At 37.7% G+C, this 17500-nt stretch overlaps 1 protein-coding gene across 1 annotated transcript in view; it reads left to right on the top strand.

Annotated features, from left to right (window-relative positions):
• The window catches only part of LOC144963381 (dystonin-like), a 281117-nt gene that overhangs the window by 34836 nt on the left and 228781 nt on the right, over window positions 1–17500 (top strand). The window contains exons 3-4 of the mRNA XM_078897353.1: window positions 2882–2943; window positions 13606–13653. Coding sequence (XP_078753479.1) covers window positions 2882–2943; window positions 13606–13653 — 110 coding nt within the window. The remainder of the gene's footprint in view (window positions 1–2881; window positions 2944–13605; window positions 13654–17500) is intronic.

The following is a 17500-nucleotide window of genomic DNA, read 5'->3' as shown; positions in this document are numbered from 1 at the left end:
ACTATCTCCTGAACTGTCAAATTTTTAACTTCCACTAAATCTATTTGTTCTGTAATTATTTCTTTTTCTTTTTCGTATATCTCTACTTCTTTATTTTTCTAATCTGTGTCAGTTTGTTTTGGCAGTCAGAGAGCAATTTATTAATCCAGGTTAAATCCTTATCGTCTTCTTTTCCATTAACGCTTTTAAATTGTCTCGAAGATTCCGCTTTATGTTAGATAATAACATGGTATTCAACCGGTTCAACACATTTTATAAATAATATGTTGGACAACAAACGTTTACTTCAAACACTGCTTGATAAAAAACCGACCCTCATTTTGCCAAAATTCTGAAAATGAAACTTTCTGATTTCTCATTTCGACAATTTGAGGGTCAGTTTAATCGATCAAATTTTGAATTAAATGTTTTATGGTCAAAATCGAAAAAACAAAATAAAACAAAAACAAAAACAAACGTTTTGTCAGAGAACGTCACTCTGTTGCATTGTTGTTTTTTGCCATCCATGTTTATGAGTAGTTCTCACTAAACTGTATTATCTCGACTATAAACGTTGAAGGTCCCACATCGTTTTGTGTGTTGGTCCGTTATATTTTGGCAATGTTGTGAGCTTCTTAGCCAAGCTCACAGCATCTATCATATGAGTGACTTTTTCGTCAATTTTTGATGTACGCGTCTCTTCTCGTAATAGCTTTAATTTCCCCGCAAATATTGGGGTTTCTCCACAAGTTACATTTTTTTTACCTCTTGTCCATCTGAGAAATAATGGGATTGCTATCGTTCACCTGTCTCACTTCATACCGATTATTTTGTTATGGAATATGTCAATCCGTTTCATATTCAAGTACTTTATCCGTTTTTATGCCTCTTGTTATCTCTTAATTCTCTCTTACAATATCATACTATCTCCTTTGTATCTCGGCCCCTTTTAAAGTCCTGTGATAACTGCTGGTCTGGAAAATACATGATGAAGTAGAAAAGGGAGATAATGGATGGTTGTTTTTTTTTTAATGGCATTTTAAAATCATAATTTCTCCTCTACTTCAAAGTACCTAGTGATCATAAAGAAGTTTATATGGGAGATAAAACGATATATTTTATTTGTTACAATCGTCCTTGGCGTTCAGTGTCAAGATTAAAAGATATGATATAGGGGGCAGTTTGGTAGGAATGTTAAAGAGTCGTGATTGTTGAGTTGGTTTAGCACTCGATTCACACACGAAGGGACCGGATCGATCCCGCGTGCAGTCTGACTCCCATCCCTGTCCACCATACAGTGTGAGCGGGTAGCTGGGACTATCAGATCTGGCGGAAAGTACTTTTGCAATAGGGTAGCAAACAATGGCTTGTCTGACCTTTTTAGTCAAAACATTTCTTTGCTGTCATTGACTTTAAATTATCTCCAAGCTCGACTGTATTTAAAGTTAAGATCTCTCTCTCTCTCTCTCTCTCTCTCTCTCTCTCTCTCTCTCTCTCTCTCAACGAAGCTACTTATTTAGATAAGTGTCTGATTACGAGTGGAAAAATAAAACACGTTACGTGACATTTGATTGCATCGTCAAGAGGCTCATTCGACTATTTCAAGACATTAGAAGTTGCGTTAGAAGTCAGTATTGTAACATATGGGAAGTATATAAGCAATCAACAGTTACTGAAACAATAACCAGTGGGAGAAAAGAGACTCAAGAGGCTTCAAGTACTTCAAGGGCCGCCCCTGCCAATTTCTGCTGCTCTTTTCTTTTCATTTAAGCCTTTTTCAAAGGGGTTAAGTTGCTTTGCTAGGACGATTTTTCATATTACATCGATGATCGGCAGACCAAACCTTAAGTCCCGATATTCACAATCGGCCGATCAACCTAAAGTCCCGATTTTCACAATCGGCCGATCAAAACTCTGAAGTCTTCATATAATAATATACGAGCTTTGTGCACCATGTTTTATTTAACGTTTATTTAACGATCCGCCGATCGTTGTCATCAGAGGTCTAATCTTCAGACTTTTGATCCGCCGATCGTGAAAATCGGGGCTTCAGAGGTTTGATCCGCCGGCCATCGATATGTGCCTTTTTATGTTGAAAATTGCTTTTTTCACTTGAATATATCAGACTAGGGTTGAGTTTATATATTATGTTTACTGAGAAGAATGAAATATGTAGATAGTATTTGGATGTGTAAAAATCCATGATTCCGTAGTATTGGCCATATTTATTGACAATGTTTTGTTTATTCACCTTAACTACGCCATTCTAACATATCTCACTCGTCCTTAGTGTTTCACTCATCGTATTTTGTTGATAATGGGGTAAATCCGAAACGTCCACAGTATATGTCTTCGTTTAATAAATTGAAGCTTACAATTCAATACTTATCATTATGAATAGAACGCCTCACATTTGTTGAAATAGTAAAATATGTAAGTTTGTATTGAAATCGGATCCTATCTGGAAGGAGTTAACTCCGCGGCTATGTGGTCTAGTGGTATGACACTCGCTTTCGGATCGGAAGATCCTGGGTTCGAGCCTCGCTCGGCGCATAGTTCGAGTCCTTGGAGAAGGCTCTTTACTCACAATCTCTCACCTTACTCAGGTGTAAAATGACTACCTGGCCGTTAACAGCGTTGTGTCTGTCCGAAAAAATTGTAACATCGCTTAACAGGCGTCATGTCCCGTCCTAAATATGTTGTAGTATATGTTGCTGTTGGCCAGGGACCCCTTGTAAATCGCTTTGAGCACATTGAGTAGATATTGCGCTATAAAAAAGCACAATTAAAGCTCACTTAAACTCGAAGATGGTTTTATTGTTTGAATAGGATACCCTCTGTTCTTGTTACTATTGACTCTTTACTTAACTTGACTTAACTTTTTCTTACCTGTCATCCCCAGATGAGAGAGATGCGGTACAAAAGAAGACGTTTACAAAATGGGTCAACAAACATTTACTTAAGGTAAGGAAATATTTAATTTTTTAAAAGATAAAATTATCCTCTTAGTTTGAAACCGTTTTGTCAAGATCTTAAAAATAATCATAATAATAAAAAAATAATTCACTGAAATAACCATTGCATCTTTACCAGAAATTTGAAAGTTGTCTGTCGCCTAGCAGCAGACGAAGTTTAAAGAATCGTATGGAACAGTGGAACTGGATTTTATCCTGCTTTCTGGAATTTGAAACGGGTCATAATTCAAACAGTTACCCCCCCCCCCCCCCCTCCCCCAACACATACTCTCTCTCTCTCACTCTATCGTCCCCCCCCCTTCTCTCTCTCTCTCTCTCTCTCTCTCTCTCTCTCTCCCTCTCCCTCCCTCCCTTCCATCCCCTCCCTCTCTCATATCATGGATTCAGTTCAATTTGAACAATATTGTCTACCGTTTTCCCAATGGACAAAATGACAAAATGTTATCTTGTGTTATGTGGCCGCTACATAATCCTGAAACGAAATAGCCTCATTTGTGTATGCTTTCCCCCAAACAACAGCAAGCCTACTAAGAAGATGCAACTTGATATTGGTTTCTCAAGTCATCCTTCATAACGTTTGTCATATTTCGCCATTATATTATTATTATAACATACGATATTTATTGAGAGAAAATTTCCGGGTGTTAAGTTTTCTATCTAGACGTTTGTCTTTTTCGTGTAAAATAGATGTTTACTCAATAACGATTGGATTGTTTGTTCAGGATAAAGTCTCTAGGATTGTCGCAAAGAATCAACAACAAGAAGAAATCTTTTTTTAAAAAAAGAAAGAAATTTGGCGATTTTCTTCTGAGTGTATGATGATAATGTTGATCTCCGATGATGATGATGATGATGATTATGATGATATTGATGATCATGGTGATGATGATGATGATGATGATGATGATGATGATGATGATGATGATGATGATAACAGCGAACATTAATCAATGCAGGTGGTGTCATTTCAGCTACCCAAAACAAAGTACTGTATTATCAACTTTTAAACAAGGTCTCGAGAGTCCCAGCAAATTATTTACTGCTTGATGAGCAGTGTCAAAGTCAGGTCATAAAGCGAGTGCCCTGCCACCTCTGCCTGCTTCGTAAACATACAAGTAAACGCACTAAATTGGCGTCCCAACGTTTATCGGGACTCGATTTCTGATTATCCAACTTAAAGGATTTTCTTTTCTCGTTGGAGCCACTTGGGATAGTCGAAAACTCGTTCTTCAAGTGATCCCGATTGGGCCCGTCTATTCATACACCCTAGATAACCGATTACGCCTGACTTAGTGCCTTCTAATCCATGGCCGCATGCCCTACCGGCTGTGTCTCACTTCAAACCACACGGACGTAATTCATGTAGACACATTATTGACTTGGTACTATGTACTACAAATTCTGATTTGCCGACTGAAAGCTAGTTAGTGCTGACCGGAGGAGCTGTGACGGACAATATACGAGACGAGACAATACGAAATTCCCGTTTCTTAAGGGTTAATATCAAAGAATGAAACCGACCAGATTACCTAACTTTACAATTGACAAAGTATATCTAGTGAAAAATTTCATAGAAATGTCTAGAAAGAATACAGACTTGTACATTTTTGGGAAAAAAAGATAATTAATTGGGGATAGATTGATTAAAACCGAGACTACAACGTTCACCATGACGGGGCAGAAATTCTCAGGACGATTTTTAAAAAAAATAAAAGATCCCAGCATTACTGCAGGATTCAACTACAGTGGAAATATCGGTTTGCCAAGCGTGAAATGGAACCCGACATCTACTATGCAAGCTCAGCTCACTATTCTGGAGTGTACGTCTTGCGGGTATTTTGCTTATGCGTGCTGAACGAACGGATTCGAGTTATGCGCGGTATAAGTTGTGGAATATAATCTCTCTGGCTTTCTCTTTCCCAAATCAGTCAACCGATATTCAGTCAAATACTCAGGCTCGTAATCGCCAACAATAACAAAAACAACAAAGTTATTGATAGAATCCGATTCAGTGAAATGCTGATTCGTCATTGTTGACAAAACAATAGCAAACGTGTGTAACACTTATGAGGGCTGATCACCTTTCTGGGTGGCAAAAATAACTTCAGACTAGTGTCACTGACCACGTATTTTTTATACATTGTGATATCTCTGTACAAGTATACTCAAATCTAAGAAATAAATGCACACAGTATCATAGATCGAATTGAAGTAATCAAAGATATGAAAATAATTGTTATTATGTCTTTTCTTTCACTTGTCTTTGCATATAAAGGGTTGGGTTTACATTTTATAGATGGATAGGTGGATGGATGGATAGATAAATAGATAGATGGATGGATGGATGGATAGATAAATAGATAGATGGATGGATGGGTGAATGGATGGATGGATAGATGAATAGGTAGATGGATGGATGAATGGATGGTTGGATGGATGCGCAGATGGATGAATGGATAGATGGATGGATAAATAGATGGATGCATGGATGGGCAGATGGATGAATGGATGGATGGGCAGATGGATGGATGGATAAATTGGTGGATGATGGATGGGTGGATTGTTGGGTGAATAATTGAATGAATACCTTGCATGATACAAAAAAAAATGCAGGAGATGCTCTCAATTAATAGAGATAAAAATGCGGGATGGACAAACGGTAAGAGTAAGAGACATGAAAAGATAACGCGTCCTGACAATTTTCTAGTAATGGTCACTCCATGGCCATTTCATATCTCCATCTATAAGTAATGAGTGTAATACGGCCATGTCCAGTCTTATCAGTCGGCACAGTCTTGACACACACATGACTGTCCATCTCACTAACTGTCCAGGGATTACCACTGTCATCTCTAGGGGATTTTCATTTCACTCACAACTTGTTTGGACTCAGCAGATGCCTACCATTACCATTTCCTCATGGTTGCCGTAGTTTTATTTCGTAGTAATCCTTCATACACAACTGTGCGCCCCTTGAAACCCTGGAGTTTTACCCGGTTTCTGTAGTGTAAGCTTGACAATGAATGTTGCTATATTTTTGTTTTTGGCTTCTGTATTTCAATTTTTTTTGTTACTAATTGGAGAAAGTACTTTGATAGACATCGTTTCAATAATTCAAGTCAAAATAGGCAATAAAGTGACAGGTTAGGGAACTTTTTTTCGGGTTAAGATATCAATCTGGAAAGGTGTGATGCCTTTATTGTTGAGACAGGCTGATTTTCGGAGATGTTTTATTCGAGCGGCACGCTGATGTTTTGGGATGATTTCTTCTTGTATTTTTCTTTCTACTCTGCTTGTTTCACACACACCGTTCAGTCAAAAAAATATGGTGGGGTGGGAGTGGGAGGAGGGATAGTTTCGATGTCGACATTATAATGTCCCTTCAGTTCAACGAGTTTGTTTTAGTTGATTTTTAAAAGTTGGATGAATCTTGGGATTATGCGGGGAGGGTACCGGTCTCGTTTTGAAAATCAATCGTCAACAATAACAAACATTGCGATGTTCTCAAAATGTATCTCTGTATTCGTTATGACAGACGAAATGTGTTTTATCTAGGGATATCTTGTCAAACAAGGTGATCTTGTATCAATTATCGGGTTGCATGGTTATTGTAAAGATAAACAAGATTTCTTTCATGTTCTGACTATCGAAAACAAGCATGTAACATCACTCAGAGACAAGATTGGGTTCAAAGAGGGACACACAAATTAGAAAAGTTTTGTCAAATGTTTAAGACACTTTGTATAGAGAAATGCGACTCTCTGAGACGGCCCCTCAAAACTATTTTTTTTAAAAAAAAGCAACGATTCGATTTTCATAAGCTCACGTCTGCGCCAGATTTCTTCACTATGCTATTTCGAAAAGGACATTTTTTTTCAATACATTTAAAATTGAAGGAAAATCTTCTAACATTAAAAATATAGAAGACATTTTATGCTGACTTAATCCCAGGGTTAAGTTCTCTATTATCTATCAAATGATATTTGATGTCTTCTGTAATTATTTTCCAAGGGAACAGGTTGGATTACGTTGGAATTTCCTCACAACAAACATTAACTCTGGCTGACAAACGTGATTGCAATAAATAGGGAAGAATGAAGGGGAATAACTCAGTGGAATTCGATTTTGGTGATTCTTGTGTGATCATCCGCTGTTTGATGGAAAAGAATAAAAATCAGCAGAATAGACAATTTTATGCATTGCTCTGCTAACGTTTTTAAAAATTTATTTTATTTTATTTTATTTTATTTTTTAAAATTTATTTATTTAAGTTTTTTTTTTTTTTTTTTTTTTTTTTTAATATTTAAGTTTTATTTTAACGTGGAGTTTTATATAGCACAATGAATGCCCACCTAAATGTGCCCAAAGCGCTTTGGAAGGGTAATTCAATTTAAGAAATCCTTGACAGAGAGGAGTCAAGTAGGTTTGGCTGAGACGGTGGAGGAGGAGAATGAGGAATTGGGGAAGGGGTGAATAGAAGGAATTAATTGGAAAGGCAAATACGTGGAAGAATGAGTGAGAGGAAGATAGATAGATAATTGGAGATGGATAGCTAGATGAGAGAGATAGAGATAGATAGATCGATCGATAGATAGAGAGAAAGAGAGAGAGAGGGAGGGAGAGAGAGAGGGAGAGAGAGAGAGAGAGAGAGAGAGAGAGAGAGGGGGGGGGGGGGGGGGAGGAGGGGGGGAGTTCGTCGCGTCTGAAAAAGGTTCAAGGGCATAGAAAATCAATATGTTCAAAGAAAATCAAAAAGCTAATATTTTGGCATCAAGGCCCAGCATTGATGACACTCGTTGATTCTTCCCATAAACTCCATCTCAATGCACTTATCGATCTTTACGGTCATCCTTTACCGGAAATATTAGGACAAAGTACCATCTGCAGCCTTATGTTAACCCTTTAAAGCCAGGATTCCATTTCACACTAACGTGAAAATCATTTGCAGGCTGGTTTTTCCTAAACTTGTTAAGCTGATTTTCTACATTTTGAGATTTTCCGAAAAATTGAAACGTAGACTTTATTTTTAAGCACAAGAGTTCCCCAAGATTTGTGGGAATTTGAAGTTTAAATACACTGTAAAAGGATAAAATAACAGACCGAATGAGAAATCGAATTAGAAATTTTAGGGGAAATAATCAATATCTCAAAATGGAAAAAAAAAACGGAGTTAGCACTCTTCATATATCTTTTAGCTTTTTCTATGAGAGTAGTCACATGGGTTTCATTTGAATACCTTCTCCGTGATTGCTTTCTTTATGAAAACGAATAGTTCTCAGATTTTTATTATGCCAAATAAATAAATAAATATATAAATAAGCTGAGAAATTTTGAGAACAGTGAAGTCTCGGCCCCGCCTTGAAAAGGTTTTTATGTTGTCCAGTTGTCACTCTGACACCAGTGCAGTTTTTATGTATATGACCAGAGATGCTTCAGAGCTTGTCACGAGCTGTACCACTTTATGGGCAGACTTTACACACTTTCTCTTGTAAAGTGGAATTCTATAATAATATAATATTTTGATTGCCATGTGGCGTACATTGTTATATGGTGATACGGTTATAAATAAGATAGCTGAGTCCCTTGTATAGTGGACGTCTGCTTTCGTATTCTAATTATAATTTTTATGTTAAACACATACATTTATTCGCGTAATGTACTTCATTTGAAAAGGTATGAATGATGCAGTGTCAGGCGAGGCACACAGACAGACAGAGAAGGGGAGAGACAGAGAGAGAGAGAGAGAGAGAGAGAGAGAGAGAGATACGGGGAGAGATACGGGGAGAGAGAGACAACGAGAGAGAGAGAGAGAGAGAGAGAGAGAGAGAGAGAGAGAGAGAGAGAGAGAGAGAGGAGTATGTGCGTGTGCCTGTTTCACTTTAAAACAAAATTCAAATCTGTATAAAATCCACAAAGACGCACAAGTGCCACAACTCCAGACAAAATAAAATTCCTGGGCAAATCTCCCGCACTCACAAATCGAAGTGAATTATAAATTACAAAATTAAATAACAAAACATAAAAACAAAACGTACGAGGCCAGACAAAAAGACCTCTCAACATTCTGATTGATTAGACGAAAACAAGCTTAACTCACTCAATCCTAGATATTTTTGCTACTTTTCATGCTATGCATGTACATAGCTTTATCCAACAACCATCAACATGCAAAAACTTTAAAAAACTTAAGCTTTGATACTACGCCTATCGATAGTTCTTAGTTGACGTCACTCAGGTGTTTGTTATTGTTTTTTGCCATCCGCGTTTAAGAGTAATGCTCACTTAACTGTATTAACCTGACTATAAACGTTCATGGATACACATAATTTTGTGTGTTGGTCCGTTATACTTCCGGATGGCAATGTTATGAGCTTCTTAGCCAAGCGCATACTATCTATAATGTGTATCAGAAAAAATGTAATAAATAGGCATGGGATGGGGTAAAAGGTAGCCCCGGGTAAACTGCGGATATAGTCGGTGTTCGGGTTGAGTGAGTTAAGGGACAAAGTGCTCACGGCTTACTACTATTACACCGTACGAATGTCTCGTGTATCAACCCGATAACGATTCCAGTGCATGCTTTGACAAAACACATCTCAACTCCCCCCCCCCCCTTTTTTTTTCCTGTCTTGTGATAGCCAGAAAACTTTTACTCAATCGATTTAAGTGACCATCAACTTTTTAAAATGTCTCAAACCTGAGACTTCAAAAAAACTTTTAGGTTGGAAATTTTGGACAAGTTGAGGATGATTTTAATCAATCGCTATTTATTTGACGTAACGATTTTAGGCCAAAATAAAAAAAAAGTGATTTGTCAGAGTCTGTAGAATATCGTTGGCGTCCGGGTTCTACACTGTGACAATCCAAGACTGGTTTAGGGATGTTTCCTTAAATTGAAACAGTTTCAGAACATTGATTTTCTACTACAATTCTTATCCGTTTATTATTTGAAGGCTGGTTTTCCAAAAAAAAAAAAAAAAAAAAAAAAAAAAAAAAAACAAAAAAACAACAAAAAAAAAAAAAAAAAAAAAAAAAAATCGTTAAGTCGATTTTTCTACTTTTTGATATTTTCCATCTATGAGATAAATTGAAATGTAAACATTATTTTAAGCATCAATTGACACATGAATTTCTCTAGATTTGTGCGAATTTGAAGTATGATAAAATAATAGACCGAATGAGAAGTTTTAGAGAAAAAAAATCCTCAATATCTCAAATTTGGAAAAACAGAGTTAGGGAGTTTTTTTGAAAACCACTCTTCATTTGCATTACATACCGCCTCTTGTCGTGGCCTTCGTAAAGTTATGGCCTGATACTGACCAAAAAATGACGTCAAAATGCCAGTCTTTTGCCACAAAAGAAAACAAATCGTGAGTTGTATTCAATAGTTCAACCAATGAAATAACTTGTTTACATGAGCTCTACTAACGACAACTCACTAGGCGGTGCAAAAACAAAAGCCAAATAATGACGTCAAACTGCCAGTCCTTTTGGATTTCAGTACCAGGCTATAACATAACGATGGCTACGCTCTTATCCCCTGCGTCATTGTTTTATAGTCATGTCTATAAATAGAATTACTCACACACACACACTTTAGTATTTACATTACACAGCAGACGTGCTCTCAGATCACAGCTAAACGTGAGCAGTGAGTTGTGTTTGAAATGTCGCTGTGCTCTGAGGCAATAGTAATTTGATACATACAGTAATGCCCATGGGAGTCGATATGGATTTTGGTAGGAGATAGAGGGAAGCATATGTAACCTACCGCCTCAATGCGGTTATATGTGGGGATGATCCAACTATGTAAATCGACTATAAATTCAATTTAACCGTGCTATTAAAGTTCAATCAAAATTATAATAGTTACATGTTTGTATAAAGATTTTATTACAACAGTACACGTTTTGAGCAGCTATGGTCCCTCAAGGCCGATAAAAATTGGTAAAAGACAGAAACGAGCGCTTAAATGACCTTAATAGTGTCGAAAGCGCCGTTAAACACATAAAAACAAACAAACGATCAATCAATCAGTAGTGCGGGGCGGTCCTTGGCAAGCTTAAGGACCACGGTCCTACGGTCCTTGGGAAATGAAGACCGCATTGACCGACATTGAACATTCCTGAGAGACTGTTGGAAATTCGAACCGGTTTGACCTTTGAGAGTGTGGGATCGTTCATTCTTGAACCGTTAAAGACCGCTACACGATGAAAACCGTGGCCTACAGGAGTAAAACACACGGAGTAGTCACACTCATTTCAAATTGTAACCTAATTAGAGAAGAGGGTGATGCCTTCTTTATTTGCTCACCGTACTTCATTGTTACTTCGAAAATTTAAAAAAATTTGAAATTTACCCCCCTTAACGGGAATAATGGCCCCCCCCAAGGCGTTGATCGAGTTGTTCGTGGCGTTGATACACACACGCAACTCCTCCCCCCCCCCCCCCCCCCCACACACACACATTAGAGGGCAGCGAGCATTGAAGAGTAAGAGAGAGACGTGAAGTTATAATAAGAGGGGGTGGATGAGGTGATAAGAGGGTCGATGGTGACTTTTCGCCAGATCTAACAAACTCAGCTACCCATTCATTGCTGAGTAGACAGGGATTCAGAAAAAAATCGACTGCACCCGGATCGATCTCTGCCCTTTGCGTATAAAGAGAGTGCTCTATCAACTGAGCTATCGGGGTCCCCAAATATTCTATTGGACTTTTTTAAAATTCAGACGTTATAACTGGGTTTTTTGGAAGGAAGAAACTAATGAAACTCATATTATTTGATTAGTAATAACACCAAACGAAATTTTAATATTATTGTATTATTTTAAATGACAACACTGCGATAGAAAGGAGTGGTGACAAGAGATGGACAAAATAAAACAAAAAATCGGATTTGCTACTTGCTAGGTTCGACACACACACACACACACACACACACAAACAAACACACACTCTTTTGTAGTCACATACATTTCAAACAATAACCCATTAGAGAAGAGGGGTCATGCCTTCACCATAGATCATTGTCATTGCGATCATTATGGTGTAGTAAATTTTGAAATTTACCCCGTATAATGGAATCGTCCAAGGCGTGCGCCTCCTGTTCCCCCCATCTCACACACGAAAGGGCGGTTTGCGGAGTGGAGGTTGGTGGTCGTCTGCCTGTATGGTCGTCTGTGTCGTTTAGTGTATGGTAAAGGGGGGTGGGTGCGATTAATTAAGTGGGATGGGTGGTGATTGGTGGAAGATAGGCAACCGAAGCAACGAATCGCTGGGGAAGTAGTAGGCTATGGCGCGAGACCGTAGGACCGTGGTCCTTGCAAGGACCGCCCCGCACTAGTTGAAAGGTGATAAGAAGTGAGGACCGGCGCCGGTCTTCCCCTCTGGGACCGGTCTTCGGTTCACAGCTAAAAGACTGTCGGACCGCGGTCCAGACCGGTCTTCAGCGCGGCACTATCAATCAGTGAAAACTATAATTACAGTGGCATCCTAATAAATGCAACACCGCCGCCGGACCAGAATAATTAGTTGACTTTAAGCAAAAGTTGACTTTATCCAACACCAATGGAACACACTTAGATAAAGAACATAAAATTTGAGACTAAAATAGGTGTTGACTTTAAGCAGAAAATGACTTTAAGTTTAAGATTGTTGACTTTATGCGGATTCAAGTGTCATTTAAATCTCGTAAATCGAGTAATTTTGACTCTACGTTCAATTTCCGTCATCTGACTTACTCGACTAATACATAATGAGACGTTGCGTCACATATTACGTGTATATAAAAAGACACACTGCTATTAGCTCTCAAGCACAATGAATGGCGCCTAACCAACTGGTACTTATTTGCAGGTCTGATAACCCAAATTGTTATGGGCTCATTGCAATAATGTAAAAATACTCTCAAACCAACGCAAATTATTGTCCATTACAACAATGTAATACATGTATCAAGCCCATAATTATATTGTCTTCGATTATCAGACCTGCTAATATGTGCACGTCGGGTCTAACTCATTAGTATATGATATAGGTTGGATTCAGAAAATTAAAAAAAAAACCAAACAAATACACCTGAGGGTTAGCTGTGATCATAAATTCGAATACGCGCCAACTATGAATGAGTTGAGTCGATGGATTGTCCTATGGAAAGAGAACCATGCAACAAATAGACAACAATGTCATCCGCGGATTTTGTGCTAGGCGGTTGGTGCCGTTGTGTTGGAATCAGTAATTATTTGGTAACATCCCGCGGACTACTTATATATTTGTCGTAAATAATAATATAGTGTGATTGGCTTAAGCTTTTTCCTTTAAATGAACAATAGATCAACTTTTGACTGCTTTCCTCTCTGGAAAAGAATTCAAGCGAGAAACTGTGGCTTAAAAGTTTCTATCCAGGACAAGAATAGAGAGAAATATTGAATGGGAAAGCAATAATATAGGGGATATAATAATAATATAAACTAACAAACAAGACAGCAAGAGCTTATTTCCCCAGTGCATGAACGGATGTGTCAAGGGCCACAGAAACCAGACAGTCAACAAAAGACATTATTTTTAACTTGCATTGTTAGTTTGTATTCAATGTGTTATATGTTCCATGTGTATTTGATAACATATCTATTGTTTTTTCCCCACATGCCAGTGGTCCCCATATCCTGTTGATTACACGTTACATTGGAGGTTTACCAAGGTTTGACTTTTCACCTTTACTTCAACAAACACACACGAGTTGTATACTCTGTCATGTTGGCATGTTCTATCTATGTCTACTGACATCCACCCCCTTCCCTTTTTTATCCTCTTTATACGGTTCTTACAAAGAGACATCTTCAGACAGACAGAGCCATCTGTACATTTAAAAGATAAATTTAGATCGCTTTTTAAAAATTATTATCTGGGTTAACAGCGATCCGAAACTCAAAAAAGTGACCCACCGCCACTGGTGTTGTGTCGAGTTAAACCCAATTATGCTGAAACCTAAATTTTAACTTTGAATAGTAATTGAATTTAAGTATCATTGCTATTTTATTGTGGAGATATAATTTGTTTCTTACACTACAAAGATGTCAGTGATCATAATTCTCATCAAATTGATTTTGAGTTCAACTTTCGGCATTCAGCTCGCCACGTCTTAATACATGATTGAACTGGCGGCTCGGAAACGGACGGCTGATTCTGTCTGTTTGAAAATGTCTTTTGTTTGTAAGTACCCTAATGTTATAATATTGGTAATGCACGGTTATCTTGGGATTGAACTTGCCTTTTGGTTTTGATTTTATGTAGTTTTGTGTTTATTATGACATTGGTTAGCACGACGTGAACAGTGACCTTTAGGAACACTGAACAACGTGCCGGTAGGATGACATATTCAAATTCTCTCTCTCTCTCTCTCTCTCTCTCTCTCTCTCTCTCTCTCTCTCTCTCTCTCCCTCCCTCCCTCCCTCTCCCTCTCTCTTTCTCTCTCTCTTTTCTCTCTCTCTCTCTCTCTCTCTCTCTCTCTCTCTCCACTCTCTTTCTTCTTTCTCTCTATTCTCTCTCTGTCTCCATCTCTCTTACCTTTCTCGCCTCCCCCACTCATTCTTTCTCTCCACCACCTCGTCCTCCTCCTCCCCCTCCTCGTCCTCCTCTTCCTCCTCTTACTCTTCATCATCTCTCTCTCTATTTTTTTTCTTTTTTCTTTCTGTCTTCCCTGTCTATATATCCACCCATCCATCCATCACTCCATACATCTATCTATCTATCTATCTATCTATCTATCTATCTATCTATCTATCTATCTATCTATCTATCTATCTATCTATCTATCTATCTATCTATCTATCTATCTATCTATCTATCTATCTATCTATCTATCTATCTATCTATCTATCTATCTATCTATCTATCTATCTATACTTCCATCTATCTAACCATTATCTATCAAACAAAATGACCATTAACTTGCCAAAGACTCTTCAAACTGAGACAGGACCTTCTTAAAGAATCAGATCCGGACGTTTTTAGCAAGTTGATGGTTGTTTTAATCAGTTAATAAGATTTGAAGTAAAAATGTTTTCTGACCAAAAATAAAAAATAATTTAAGTATTTTGTCAAAGTACGGCAGAGCTCCCAGTTACTTCGGTTGTTTGTTTATTTTTATTGTGGAGATAAATAATCTTATTTTTGTTTTGTTTTGGGATGGTGACCTTTGTGTATCTATGTTTCTTTGTTTACCTTTTTTCTCTCTCCTTTCAAAAAAATTAACGTAAATCATTGTATCTATTAATAATAGAGATGAGCTTTATTACTTATTTGTTGGTTTTTTACGTATAAATTGGCTTCGTTTGGTATTATTGTTTGCGTGGGATGACATGGGTCGTTTTCATGATTTAAAAAAAAATTATATAATGTCTATTTTCTAAATGTTCTCAACTCTGCATGACGTCAGGACCTTGATAACAAGCACCAGTCTTGCCCTCCATATACATACCTGATTTCTCAATTTATGATAATAATGATGCATTGATTAATTAATTATTTATTTATATATTGGCCTCACCTCGATTTGTTTCAAACACTATTTAGAGCATTTTGGGGCTCGTGAACGTGGTTTAATCCCCAGTTTCCATAGCTTGAAGTAGGCAATCATAATTACCTATTACTTGTTGAATAGATCTATTGTGAAGTACTTTCTGTCAAGTAAAGGTTATGCACAGCTACCCATTCAATGCTTAGTGAAAAGAAAACCAAGGCTCGTGGACTTGATTTAAACCCCAGTTTCCATAAAATGAAGTAGGGAATCATAATTACCTATTACTTGTTGAATAGATCTGTTGCTATTGTGACGTACTTTCTGTCAGGTATAGATTATATACAACTACCCATTCAATGTTTAGTGAGCAGACAATCAAGGAAATATTTATATATCTGGCGCACTGAACCAGGTCACAACGCACGTCGATCAAACATTCAAATATTCTATCAACTCTCAGCTCAGCTATCCTACACCACTCACCCCCCCCCCCCCCCCACTCCCCTACACCCATTCATCTTGAATATACGTGATCTATTTTTGTATAAGAATTTAAGACAAATATAATATTATTATTATTATTCTATCCCCACTCCGCCTACGCACGCATCTGTTCTTGCACTGGCACTTAACTACTATGTTACTAGTGTGCATCTTGTGTGAGTGTGTCTATGTCAATATTGTATTGTTATAACCATGTTGTATACAGCCCGTCAAAGGTGATAAAAATGTACTCGTATCTACATAAAATAATAATATGCAGTTCTCACAGCCGTGCGCTAAGGAAACGCCATATATTACATTTTATCCAGAAAATAGTTACTCCTCATATCGATTCGGACGTGGAGGAGAAGCCTTCACCAAGATTTGAACGTCTCCAATCTTACCTGGAGTGAGGCAAAGGTCTGTGCCAAGGACAGAAGAAGATGGAAGAATGCTGTTGAGGCCCTATGCTCCACCAGGAGCCAAGAGGCATAAGTCAAAAAGTCATATCGATTGACTAAAATGATACTCTCAACATGTCAAAATGATGGAAACCCACAAAACTCGCGAGAATGTATTTTAATCGATGGATTTAGGAAGCTGTTATGTCTTTAGGGTCTGTTCCAAGAGTAGACTGGAATAACCCAAGCGGCAGTCGCAGTGCAGCGCCGCAAAGTGAGCGAGGGCGAGATGACTAGCTCAATGAATGCTTGGGAGTCGAACTCGGGACCTACCATCTGGCTCCGCATCAAAGACCAGACCCTTGTTGAGCCACTCTGTTTCCAAGCAAGCGATTTGTATTTTCTTTTTTTTTTTAAAGTATCGATTGCCAAGATTCTGTTCACACAAAGTATGCTGTTAAACAACTAAATAAAATGAACAATGGTTGATACGGTGATAGCGTTTAAAATCACAAAACACATTCATGGTTTGTAATATCAAATGGAATATTTTCTTTAATTTCAATGTATTTTCTTTCTATTTTTTAAAATACAAAACATATTTTGTTCTAGACTTCAGTTATTCTCCCCCTCCACTCCCCCCACCACCACCCATTACCATTTTTAACGTTTTTAAACAGAATTCGATATGTCGTGTGTACTGTATTTTTTATGTTTAATTTCATAATTGATAAACCTTTTCTAATGAATTATCTGTACGTAATTTTCGGTTTCATCTACATCAGGGCTATTTTTTGCCCGCCTGGTTTATAATATTTTAGATTTTAGTTGTTGTATCGTGTGGATTTATTTGGTATTATGGTTGATTTCTGTGGATTTATTTGGTTTATGGGAAAGACAATTTGGTCTATATAATATTATGTGATACCGCCCTACAATGAAAAAATACGTATTTAAAATTTTGGCCAGAAAACTTGTCATTCAAGTATCGATCGAATAAGACGAACCTCATCTAGTCAGAATTTCTCAAACCTGGGACTTCAAGGAAGTCTTCATAGAAGTGCCGGTTTGAGATTTTTTTTGGGAGGGGGGGGGGGGGGGGGGGGGGGGGCGGGGACAAATTGATAGTCATTTTAATCAAT

Source organism: Berghia stephanieae, chromosome 1 (assembly GCF_034508935.2).
Source record: "Berghia stephanieae isolate SIO BIC M18660-M18661 chromosome 1, UCSD_Bste_1.3, whole genome shotgun sequence".
NCBI lineage: Eukaryota > Metazoa > Mollusca > Gastropoda > Nudibranchia > Aeolidiidae > Berghia > Berghia stephanieae.
This window is presented reverse-complemented; position numbering and strand designations above follow the sequence as displayed.